At 46.3% G+C, this 13,617-nt stretch overlaps 1 protein-coding gene across 1 annotated transcript in view; it reads right to left on the bottom strand.

Moving 5' to 3' along the window:
- Window positions 1-13,617, bottom strand: part of LOC126101382 (outer dynein arm-docking complex subunit 1-like) — a 145,106-nt gene that overhangs the window by 17,729 nt on the left and 113,760 nt on the right. The window contains exon 7 of the mRNA XM_049912048.1: window positions 6,444-6,702. Coding sequence (XP_049768005.1) covers window positions 6,444-6,702 — 259 coding nt within the window. The remainder of the gene's footprint in view (window positions 1-6,443; window positions 6,703-13,617) is intronic.

The raw sequence follows: 13,617 nt of genomic DNA, 5'->3' as shown, positions 1-13,617 counted from the left end.
GTAGTTCCATTTCCTCTGCAGATAACCCCTGTTACAGGCGTGAGCAACGATCCCAGTTTGGAAGTGACTCAGCTGAGTCCGCCAACACTTTTGCATACACATTTACATCTCCTCCTCAAGCCACCTTATGGTGGAGGATGCTTATGATACACTAATCTTTTACCCCATTCCCTGTTCCATTCGCGAATGTCGTGAGGGAAGAATGGTTTTCGCATAGTGCTTATTTCGCGAGACGTACACTATGTGATAAAAAGTATCCGGACACCCCCAAAAACAGACGTTTTTCATATTAAGTGCATTGTGCTGCCACCTACTACCAGGTACTCCATATCAGCGACCTCAGTAGTCATTAGACATCGTGAGAGAGCAGAGTGGGGCGCTCCACGGAACTCAGGGACTTCGAACGTGGTCGGATGATTGGGTGTCACTTGCGTCATACGTCTGTACGCGAGATTTCCACACTCTTAACCATCCCTAGGTCCACTGTTTAGGATGAGATAGTGAAGTGGAAACGTGAGTGACACGTACAGCACAAAAGTGTACAGGGCGACCTCGTACGTTGACTGACAGAGACCGCCGACAGTTGAAGAGGGTCTTAATGTGTAATAGCCATACATCTGTCCAGACCATCACACAGGAATTCCAAACTGCATCAGGATCCTCTGCAAGTATTATGACAGTTAGGGAGGTGAGAAAACTTGGATTCCATGGTCGAGCGGTTGCTCATAAGCCACACATCACACCGGCAAATGCCAAACGACGCCTCGCTTTGTGTAAGGGGCGTAATCATTGGACGATAGAACAATGGAAAAACGTTGTGTGGAGTGACGAATCACGGTACACAATGTGGCGATCCGATGGCAGGGTGTGGGTATGGCGAATGCCCGGTGAACGTCATCTGCCAGCGTGTATAGTGCCAACAGTAAAATTCTGAGGCGGTGGTGTTATGGTGTGGTCGTGTTTTTCATGGTGGGGGCTTACACCCCTTGTTGTTTTGCGTGGAAATATCTCAACACAGGCCTACATTGATGTTTCAAGTACCTTCTTGCTTCCCACTTTTGAAGAATAATTCGGGGGTGGCGATTGCATCTTTCAGCATGATCGAGCGCCTGTTCACAATGTGGTGGAGTGGTTACACGACAACAACATCCCTGTAATGGACTGGCCTGTACAGAGTCCTGACCTGAATGCTATAGAGGACCTTTCAGATGTTTTGGAACGCCGACTTCGTGTCAGGCCTCACCGACCGACCTCGATACGTCTCCACAGTGCAGCACTCCGTGAAGAATGGACTGCCATTCCCAAAGAAACCTTCCAGCACCTGATTGAACGTTTGCCTGCGAGAGTGGAAGCTGTCATCAAGGCTAAGGGTGGACCAACACCACACTAAATTCCAGCATTACCGATGGAGGGCGCCACGAACTTGTAAGTCATTTTCAGCAAGGTGTCCGGATACTTTTGATCACATAGTGTATGAGGGAGGAAGCAATACTTTGTCCGAATATTGGCGAAATGCAGTTCTCTGAATTTCAGTAGTAAACCTCTCCGTGGTACATAACCCTTTAGTTGTAGCGTCAGGCACTGGAGTTTATTCAAGCGCGTTCGTAAAGCTCTCGTACCGTCTAAACGATCCCGTGACATAATGTGCTCCTCTTCGTCGGATCTCCTCCATTACTTCAGTTAATACTACTTGGCAAGGGTCCCAGACTGATAACCAGCATTCAAGAATAAGTCCTATAAGTAGATTATAAACATATTGTTTCATGGATTAATTACATTTCACTAAGATTTTTGCTATGAATCTCTGCCTTGAATCTGCTTTTCCTACTGCTTCTTTTATGTGGTCATTCCTCGTCAGATCACTACAGTGTGCTATCCCTGGCTGAAGTAAAGGAAACAAAAGAAAAATTCGGAGTAGGTATTAAAATCCATGGTGAACAAATAAAAACTTTGAGGTTCGCCGATGACATTGTAATTCTGTTAGAGACAGCAAAGGACTTGGAAGAGCAGTTGAAATGGAATGGACAGTGTCTTGAAAGGAGGATATAAGATGAACATCAACAAAAGCAAAACGAGGATGATGGAATGTAGTCGAATTAAGTCTGGTGATGCTGAGGGAATTAGATTCGGAAATGAGACACTTAAAGTGGTAAAGGAGTTTTGCTATTTGGGGAGCAAAATAACTGATGATGGTCGAAGTAGAGAAGATATAAAATGTAGACTGGCAATGGTAAGGAAAGCATTTCTGAAGAAAAGAAATTTGTTAACATCGAGTATAGAGTTAGGTGTCAGAAAGTCGTTTCTGAAAGTATTTGTATGGAGTGTAGCCAAGTTTGGAAGAGAAACGAGGACGATAAATAGTTTGGACGGGAAGAGAATAGAAGCTTTCGAAATTTGGTGCTACAGAAGAATGCTGAAGATTAGGTGGGTAGACCACATAACCAATGATGAAGTATTGAATAGAACTGGGGAGAAGAGGAGTTTGTGGCACAACTTGTGTAGAAGAAGGGACCGGTTGGTAGGACGTGTTCTGAGGAATCAAGGGATCACCAATTTAGTATTGGAGGGCAGCGTGGAGGGTAAAAATCGTAGAGGGAGACCAAGAGATGAATACGTTAAAGAGATTCAGAAGGATGTAGGTTGCAGTAGGTACTGGGAGATGAAGAGGCTTGCAGAGGATAGAGTAGCAAGGAGAGCTGCATCAAACCAGTCTCAGCACTGAAGACCACAACAACAACAACTTCTGGCTATTTTTCCGGTACATAGAGTAATTAAACAGTAGTGGGTATCTTCGCCAACACGGTACATTTACGAGGAGCGTTCAATATGCATTTCAACACTTCTTTTCTCTGCCAGTTTCTGTTCCAAAAATGCGAAATTCGCTGTGGGGCATCGTGGCATCTGCATTCCACGCAGAAAACTGTCACTGAATTTCTTTTGGCGCCAAACCAGAGCATAGCAGATATTCATAGGCGTTTGCAGAAAGTCTAAGGAGACCTGTCAGTGACGAAAAGCACTGTGGCTCGTTGGGCGAGGCTTCTGTCATCACTGCAAAAATGTAACGCAAAACCTGCTGAGTCTCCTGCGTGCCGGCGAGCCGCACACAGCTGTGACCCCTGTGATGTTGGAACGTGGGGACACTCTCTTCACGGTGATCGACGGATCACAATCAGACGCCTCGCTGCACAACTGGATGCCTCTGTTGGTAGTGCTAACACACTCGTACACCAGTTGGGCGTACTCAAAGATGTGTGACCGTTGGGTTTGTCGCCGCTTAAGGGAAGATGGATGGAGAGGGTTTTATGGGCGCGCGACGGCAAGGTCTTCAGGCGTAAAATAAAACAGAACGTAAAACCCGAGGAACAAGCTTGGAAAAATATACAACGAAGTGTGGGACGAAGCATGCCGCCAGCAGTAAAACATGGACAACCCAGGAAGAAAGTGGTAGAGGGAGCTAAAACCAGATAGCAGATGGTAGTGGCTGGCTGACCGCAAGGAAAAAGGGAGGAGCCAGTCACTTTGCAATACACTAAAACCTCCAGCCTAGAAGTTTAGGCCAGAGTCGAGACACATCACAAAACTTTAAAACCCTAGGCACACAGGTCTCATCGTTAGCTAAAACACAAGCCAGATCCTTATCAACTTCTGCTTCTGCCCTTGCATCACGGTATAAAATGCAGCCTGTTAACATATGCCGCACAGAGATGTGCACACCACAAGCATCACAAAACGGGGGATCCTCCCGCCGTAATAGAAATCTGTGTGTGAGAGGACAGTGCCCACTCCGAAGACGCTTGAGGATCACTTCTTCCCGCCTGAGCAATCGGCAGGCGGAACGCCACGGCCGAGTGGTTGACTTCACCCGCCGCAGTTTACTGGCCGTCACCGCCAGCCATTCTTCCTCCCACAACTCCATGTACTTCTCATGGAGTGCAGAAATGACAGACTGCAAGGGAATAGGACACTGGGCCACATCCTGCTCTCTGCAGGCCTTCTTGGCAGCCCGATCGGCCTGTTCATTGCCCCATATTCCTACATGACCAGTCACCCAGCAGAAAGACACCTCCTTACCCTGCCGTTGGAGCAAGTACAGTTGGTCATATATCAGCTGGACCATCTCCTCCGTTGCGTACAGATTCTGCAATGATTGTAAGGCACTAAGAGAATCGGAGCAGAGGAGAAATCGATTGCCTCGAACACCATTCATCTGCTCCAGTGCCTTCAGGATCGCGTGGAGCTCAGCTGCGAAAACGGTATATTCATCACGGAGGCGAATTCGGGTAACATGATCACGGAACACTGCAGAACAGCCAAGGAAATTCTCCTGTTTGGAGCCATCAGTGTAAACCACGGTAAAACCGTGATGCACATCTAAAATGTTAAAAAAACAGAGATTGGAATGTAAAATCTGGTGTACTATCTTGCTTAAAATTAGTCAGGTCTAAAATACACTACTGGCCATTAAAATTGCTACACCAAGAAGAAATGCAGATGATAAGCGGGTATTCGTTGGACAAATACATTATACTAGAACTGATATGTGATCACATTTTCACGCAATTTGGGTTCATACATCCTAAGAAACCAGTACCCAGAACAACTACCTCTGGCCGTAACAACGGCCATGATTCGCCTGGGCATTGAGTCAAACAGAGCTTGGATGGCGTGTACAGGTACAGCTGCCCATGCAGCTTCAACACAATACCACAGTTCATCAAGAGTAGTGACTGCCGTATTGTGACGAGCCAGTTGCTCGGCCACCATTGACCAGACGTTTTCAGTTGGTGAGAGATCTGGAGAATGTGCTGGCCAGGACAGCAGACGAACATTTTATATATCCAGAAAGGACCGTACAGGACCTGCAACATGCGGTCGTGCATTATCCTGCTGAAATGCAGGCTTTCGCAGGGATCAAATGAAGGGTAGAGCCACGGGTCGTAACACATCTGAAATGTAACGTCCACTGTTCAAAATGCCGTCAATGTGAAAAAGAGGTGTCCGAGATGTGTAACCAATGGCACCCCACACGGTCACGCCGGATGATACGCCAGTATGGCGATGACGGATACACGCTTCCAATGTGCGTTCACCGCGATGTCACCAAACACGGATGCGACCATCATGATGCTGTAAACAGAACCTGGATTCACCGAAAAAATTACGGTTTGCCATTCGTGCACCCAGGTTCGTCGCTGAATACACCATCGCAGGCGCTCCTGTCTGTGATGCAGCGTCAAGGGTAACCGCAACTATGGTCTCCGAGCTGATAGTCCATGCTGCTGCAAACGTCGTCGACTGTTCGTGCAGATGGTTGTTGTCTTGCAAACGTCCCCATCTGTTGACTCAGGGATCGAGATGTGGCTGCACGATCCGTTACAGCCATGCGGATAATATGGCTGTCATCTCGACTTCTAGTGATACGAGGCCGTTGGGATCCAGCACGGCGTTCCGTAATACCCTCCTGAACCCACCGGTTCCATATGCTGCTAACAGTCATTGGATCTCGACCAACGCGAGCAGCAATGTCGCGATACGATAAACCGCATTCGCGATAGGTTACATTCCGACCTTTATCAAAGTCGGAAACGTGACGGTACGCATGTCTCCTCCTTACACGAGGCATCACAACAACATTTCACCAGTCAACGCCGGTCAACTGCTGTGTGTGTATGAGAAATCGGTTGGAAACTTTCCTCATGTCAGCACGTTGTAGGTGTCGCCACCGGCGCCAACCTTGTGTGAATGCTCTAAAAAGCTAATCATTTGCGTATCACAGCATCTTCTTCCTGTCGGTTAAATTTCGCGTCTGTAGCACGTCATGTTCGTGGTGTAGCAATTTTAATGGCCAGTAGTGTAAGTCTGGGTCTCCGGAGGTGCCAAGGTGGAAATCTGCTCCAACAGCGACGGAAAACATGAAGACTAGCCATATCCATCGCAGAGAGGCAATCCTGTGCGCGAATCCCATAGGGGCGCGTCGCTCTTTGCCGGTTATGAAATAGCCGTGCCAGAGGAAGCTGAGCAACGGTATGGTATGCCGGCCGGAGTGGCCGAGCGGTTAAAGGCGCTACAGTCTGGAACCGCACGACCGCTACGGTCGCAGGTTCGAATCCTGCCTCGGGCATGGATGTGTGTGATGTCCTTAGGTTAGTTAGGTTTAAGTAGTTCTAAGTTCTAGGGGACTTATGACCACAGCAGTTGAGTCCCATAGTGCTCAGAGCCATTTGGTATGGTATGCAAGTGTGTACGGTGTGGACAAAGGGAAGATTTTTGTAGCCAAAACAGTGGGGAGCAAAATGGTGAATTGGAATCTCGAATAAAATCCAACAGGTTTCGAAAAAACACTGTGTTGCATCACTTTTTGAACGCCCCTCGCATTAACATTCAGTCCGTCTAACACTGCCTGACTTCCAGACGGAGGGACGCGGCAGGCGAGGCTGGCTCACCGAGGTGTGTGATGGTGGGCGTCTTGTCGCAGCCGGCCGCGTTGAAGAGGTCCTCGATGCCGCGGAAGAGCGCCTCCAGCGAGACGTCGCGGTCCTGCAGGCGGTCGTCGGCCGCCTCGCGCTCCGCCCTCTTCGCCTCCAGCTCCTCCTCCACCTTCGCCAGCTCCTGGATCTGCTCTTCCTTCTGCGTCTCCTTCTCTTCTTTCAGCCGCTCGATCTCTTCGTTAATTTCATTAATCTGGTTCTCCATTTCGTCAATCTGTGTAAACCAGAAAAAGAAACAATTCGACGTCGTATTAAATCTCGTAGAAAAAAGGAATACTAACAGCCACACTTCTTATAAAATATATTAATTACGCGACTAGTTTCGATACTGCACGAGTGTCACTTTCAGTCCCCTGTGCAAACTGAACTGTGATATCGAACTATCACACAGCGGTCTGGATCTCAGGAAAGCTGGCCAAAAATGGAATAAAGCTTCAGATTTAAACGTAAATTCGTATATCAGGGTTACTGAGGTCGCTGATTACGAATTTGATATTAAAATTCCAAAATTCGAAATAGCAGATCCAATAAAGACGAGCAATCCATTCAAAATTGACAAACTGCCTATTGGCTTCTGTCTCGGGTTCTTCGACGGACATTCATCTAATGATTTTTCTGACGTTTCGCCAGCACGAGTGGCTGGTATTGTCAAAGCTTCACCCTCCATTGCCGGTGGTGAACTGCAGCCGAGCTCGCGGCCGTAGGCTATATGTACCTGGCGCGCCAACGTCCGAGGGCTTCTCCGCGGTCATTTCCGGTGCGGTTCTCCTCTTACTACCTGCGACGGTCGTTCGCTGCAAGTAGGGGAAGCCAGGATCCGTTTACCTTAAGGCTTTCTTCTTTCTTGTTTGAACTGTTCGCGTGTTTTTGTATTTCTACAGTTTCTCTGAACAAGCGCGTGTGATAGTGCGTCTCTACAGCCAGAACTTCCGTGTCGGCGAATTTTATTACGTGTTCGGTCCCACTCAGTGCGTGCTCTGCCCCAACCAGCAATGTCGCTTATGCTCTTTGATGCTGGTGTTAATTGATCGTCCAGTCGTTCCCACATAAACTTTTCCGCATGTGCATGGTATACGGTATATTCCCGACATTGCAAGTAAGTCCCTTTTCTCCTTCGCCGATCTAAGACACTCTTTGATCTTCCTTGTCAGTTTGAAAATCGTCTTTACGCCATGTTTGCGCAATATACGGCTGATTCTGTCAGTCACACTGGGAATGTATGGCAGAAAGGCCGTACCCGACATTTCTTTTTCTGGTTCCTTACTTCGCCGAGTGTTTGGCTCTGTTGCACTTCTAATATAATTTGTGGAGTATCCATTGCTCCTCAGAACACTTTCCAGGTGTTGCATTTCTCGTCTGAGGTGCTGCGGCTCACATATTCGTCCTCCTCTCGTTACGAGTGTATTAATCATGCCTCTTTTCTGGCTCGGATGATGGTTTGATAGTTTGTGCAGGTATCGGTCCGTGTGTGTCGGTTTTCGATACACACTGTGTCCCAGGTTTTCGCCGTCCCTTGTGACCAGCACATCTAGAAATGGCAGTTTCTTGTCCTTTTCTACTTCCATCGTAAATGTTATGTTGGCATGGAGGCTGTTCAAGTGTCTTAGGAAGTCACCGAGCTGTTCTTCACCATGGGTCCACACCACGAAAGTATCATCGACGTACCTGTACCACACCTTAGGTTTGCAAGTCGCCAAGTCCAGTGCCTCTGCTTCGAATTGTTCCATGAAGTAGTTGGCCACCACTGGACTAAGAGGCTGTAGAGAAGCACTATCACACGCGCTTGTTCAGCGAAGCTGTAGAAATACAAAAACACGCGAACAGTTTCAACAAGAAAGAGGAAAGCCTTGAAGTAAACGGATCCTGGCTTCCCGTACTGCAGCGAACGACCGTCGCAGGTGAAATGAAATGTCGTGTGGCTAGGGCCTCCCGTCGGGTAGACCGTTCGCCTGGTGCAGGTCTTTCGATTTGGCACCACTGCGGCGACCTGCGCGTCGATGGGGATGAAATGATGATGATTAGGACAACACAACACCCAGTCCCTGAGCGGAGAAAATCTCCGACCCAGCCGGGAATCGAACCCGGGCCCGTAGGACTGACAGTCTGTCACGCTGACCACTCAGCTACCGGGGGCGGACTCCGTCGCAGGTAGCAAGAGGAGAACCGCACCGGAAATGACCGCGTAGAAGCCCTCGGACGTTGGCGCGCCAGGTACATACAGGGTGTTACAAAAAGGTACGGCCAAACTTTCAGGAAACATTCCTCACACACAAATAAAGAAAATATGTTATGTGGACATGTGTCCGGAAACGTTTAATTTCCATGTTAGAGCTCATTTTAGTTTGTTTTTCCACCTACGCTCAATGGAGCACGTTATCATGATTTCATACGGGATACTCTACCTGTGCTGCTAGAACATGTGCCTTTACAAGTACGACACAACTTGTGGTTCATGCTCGATGGAGCTCCTGCACATTTCAGTCGAAGTGTTCGTACGCTTCTCAACAACAGATTCGGTGACCGATGGATTGGCAGAGGCGGACCAATTCCATGGCCTCCACAATCTCATGACTTCAACCCTCTTGACTTTCATTTATGGGGGCATTTGAAATCTCTTGTCTACGCAACCCCGGTACCAAATGTACAGACTCTTCGTGCTCGTATTGTGGACGGCTGTGATACAATACGCCATTCTCCAGGGCTGCATCAGCGCATCAGGGATTCCATGCGACGGAGGGTGGATGCATGTATCCTCGCTAACGGAGGACATTTTGAACATTTCCTGTAACAAAGTGTTTGAAGTCACGCTGGTACGTTCTGTTGCTGTGTGTTTCCATTCCATGATTAATGTGATTTGAAGAGAAGTAATAAAATGAGCTCTAACGTGGAAAGTAAGCGTTTCCGGACACATGCCCACATAACATATTTTCTTTATTTGTGTGTGAGGAATGTTTCCTGAAAGTTTGGCCGTACCTTTTTCTAACACCCTGTATAGTGAGCGGCCGCGAGCTCGGCTCCAGTTCACCACCGGCAATGGAGGGTGAAGCTTTGACAATGCCAGCCACTCGTGCTGGCGAAACGTCAGTAAAATCATTAGATGAACGTCAGCCGAAGAACCCGAGACAGAAGCCAATAGGCAGTTTGTCAACAAGTGGCCACGAAAGCCTTAACAATTTCATTCAAAATTGTTTGTTATTTCATTTAAATCACTGTTTTTATGGTTTTTTTTTTATTTTGCTGATTACGAATTTCTTCGCCAAAGTGTAACCATCACTGCTGACGCTTGTAGTCAACAGACAGATGTCTTGTAGACGCAATCCAAGATCAACGACCATGATGACTCCGTGAAGTGATGTTACTCCACGATAACGCCCGACCGCATTCTGCTACACTAGCAAAAAACGCTATATAGGAGTTGGATTGGGAATTCATTCCGCGCCCACCCTATTCCCATGATCTTGTGCCTCAGATTTTCATCTTTTTCTGTCCCTATCGAACAACCTTGAAGTCACTTCCTTTCCGGATGAAAATGTGCTCCGAACATAGCTCGATGAGTTCTTCGCCTCAAAACCACGTAATTTCTACAATCACGCAATGGAAAAGTTACGTCAGCTTTGGCACACTGTTGTAAATAATGAACTAGAATATACTATTCATGGCTAAAGTCTCTGTAACGTGTACATGTTGTGTTTATTAAACAGATGCAAAACCGCTACGAACTTGTGTACCAACCTATCACTGACCAGTTTAGACGCTGCTTTTGCATCAGCTTCAGACCCCTGTGCAAACTGAATGGTGATACCAACCATCGATGGATTAGGACAGCTACCATGTCTATTCACTGGTCTACTGGACTGCGTGCACCCTAGACATCTTGTAAACAGAAAGTCATGAGACCAGCGAGTACGCATCGTTCCTGTCCTAATGCACTGCTAGTTCAGTATCACCATTCAGTTTGCACAGAGACCTGAAGATGACATTAACGCTGCGTTGAAACGGTCGCGTAATTAATACGTATATTTTATAAAAAGTACACCTGTTAGTACGCCTTATTTCTACAAGTTTATGACCAGCCGCAGTCACACGTCCCCTTCATTGATAGATCATCTAATCGTAGTTCTGTAATATTATTGAAAGCAATTTTATTTTCAGGATAGGACAGTTAATCTGTACTCCACATACGAGTCAACTATTCTTGCCTTATAATTACCAGTCAGAAGGCCGCCTCATGATGAAAGAATCCAGTACTATCTGACTACAAGGTTTGTGAGGAAAATCCAGAGTACATCACGTCGGGTAATTTTTTATATTTTAACATGGCAAATAGTATTAACATGATTTGAGTTACAATGGGAATAAATAATATTGACTATGAACAAATAAAATTAATACTGGCTGTACTTGTACTGCTGCATCTGTTGCCACTAATCTTGATAACAGTAGTAATACCATTAATAATAGAAATGATAATAATAAAATATGAGTAAAACTGAGAACCACCATCACGTAAAATCTGTATCACGGAAGGCGAATTGGAGACTTAGATTTGTTGGAAGGATTTCGGAAAAGAGTGGTGTATCTGTAATGGACGACTAATTCTCAGTGTTTGATGTCTTCATCACGAAACAAGACACCTGGAGTAAACGACATTCCCTAAGAACTTCTGATACCCTTGGGGAAGCTAGCCATGACAGAACTACTCCCGTAGTATGGAAGATGTATGAGACAGGCGAAATGCACTCATATATCCCAAATCGAAAGTAAGCTAGTGTTGACAGGTGTGAATACAACCGACCGATCTATTTAATACCTCACTGTCGAAAGATACTGACGCGAACTATTTACAGAAAACTGGAAAAACTCGTTGAAGTAGACCTCAGAAAAAAATCTGTTTGGCTCAAATGGCTCTGAGCACTATGCGACTTAACTTCTGAGGTCATCAGTCGCCTAGAACTTAGAACTAATTAAACCTAACTAACCTAAGGACATCACACACATCCATGCCAGAGGCAGGATTCGAACCTGCGACCGTAACGGTCACGCGGTTCCAGACTGAAGCGCCTTTAACCGCACGGCCACACCGGCCGGCAAAATCAGTTTGTGTTCTGTACAAATGTAGCAACACGTCCTACGAATTCTCTTAGGAGATAGTATAAAGAAAAGAAAATTTACGTTTATACACTAACGGAAAAAAACGCAACACCAAGAAGGAGCTGTACGACATAAACAAAAGTTGGTAGGCGGGTTTCTACATCTGAACTATGACGTCTATTCAACTTTTGCGCCAGTTACATAAGAGTCTTACTATAGTTCAATTCTTTTATCTTGGCGGTTCGAGCATGCCCGCCCAGACGCGGGAGATTGCTGCGTTGCCAGTTGTACGTGCTAAGAGAAGCAGGGCCATAGTATAGTTCGCAAACTTACGTTTAGGGGGGAGCACGCAGTTTATGAAGTAAAGCCACCACGGCCGCATTAACCCTTTCGCTGCTACAGAGACGTGCTCCCCGCATTCCGCGATGTGCGCGATTTTGTCATCATTGCATTGCTCGCCTGTGCAGACACATGGTGTTTCGACTGCTTTGACACACTTTATCATTCGATTTCATAAAATCTATTTGGTCTAAAAATTTTATTTTTACACATCTTCTTGACTGCTACGTTCACCCCAATAAATGACTTAATTTTGTTTCGATGTTCAACGCAGTTATTGTGCAGCATTAGATGTAGTAAACCATTGCACGAAATTTTGAAGAGTTTGCAGAGGTAAAAGTCCATAGCGTATACTTTCCATATGGTCGATTTTATTTGTCACTATAAATTTCAAAAAATTACATTCAAACGAATAAAATTCATGAAGTAAGACACTTCGATATTGTTTTTAAATAAAGAAAATATTGAGCAGAAAATATTGAGCACCAAACAAGGTTTGAACTCAGAACTTTTCGTTTAGCAGCCATACACTTTAACCATTACACTAACGCAGCTCATCATTCAATGCATCTCCCGGAGGACTTTAAAATATCACGCAAAATACCGACAAACACTGTTGGTATGACTATGAATTACTCACGTTTCGTCGAATTACAATAGGAAATAACAATTACCACTGTTCTTTATTGCGAAAAAGCGGTTAGTGAGAAGATACAAACACCTTTCCTTGCTATCGCCTGAATTAGGAGGCTTATTGCTTGTTTGGTTTAATTAATTAATAGAAAATGAAGCAACTGGTACAAAGAATGCTTTTTCCAAGCTTTCTATAAAAGAAAGTCTGCTATCAAGACATTGCTTTTGTTCAATTACTTTATTTATGACTGAACCTTTCTAAAACTGAAGACACTCGTCCGTGCTCTGCACTGCAGTCGAGCTCTGGCAACGTCGTTCTCTGTGTTTTGTGACGTCAGATGCGGAGAACGAACCTAAACTCGGCCGCCGTCATAAATGACGCGCACTTTAGTAGCGTCACTATGAGGATGTAATTCAGCTTGACTTTAAATATACGCTGTAAAGGTCGTGAGCGTTAGTTTCCTTTGAGATTGAACATGACGAGTTGAGGCTAGTCAAGACAGTCTTTAAGGCTACAAGCACGCCATTATAAACACCTCACTGAGTTTGAACAGGATCCTGTTATAAGGCTATGAGCAGCTGGATGTTCCTTCTGCGGTTCTGAAGCCACTGTACATGATTGCTGGCAGCTGTGGTCGCAAGAAGACCGGACTCCGGACGGCCACGTGGCACTATCAAGAGCTTTGATCATCGTGTTCGGCGTATGGCTCTGGCGCATCGTACTGCATCTGAGCAGCAGTTGACACCACAGTGACACAACCAACTGTCACAAATCTGTTACTTCACGAGCAGGTCCCAGCCAGACGCCCTGTAGCGTGCATTCCACTGGCCTCAAACCAACGCCATTTGGGACTTCAGTAGAGTCAAACGAGAACTCGCTGATGGGCATGGTGGAGGCCTGTTGTGTTTTCTGTTGAAAGCTGGTTCTGCTTCGATGCCATTGATGGCCGTGTGTTGGTTAGGAGGAGCCCCAGTGAACGCCTGCAACCATCCTGTCAGCAGCCTGGACACACTGCTCGCACAACTGAGGTGCGATCTCGTATGACATAAGGAGCACATAAGCCGA

This window comes from Schistocerca cancellata, chromosome 9 (assembly GCF_023864275.1).
Source record: "Schistocerca cancellata isolate TAMUIC-IGC-003103 chromosome 9, iqSchCanc2.1, whole genome shotgun sequence".
Lineage (NCBI taxonomy): Eukaryota > Metazoa > Arthropoda > Insecta > Orthoptera > Acrididae > Schistocerca > Schistocerca cancellata.
The sequence above is the reverse complement of the archived record's forward strand: the minus strand, read 5'-3'. Positions and strand labels throughout refer to the sequence as shown.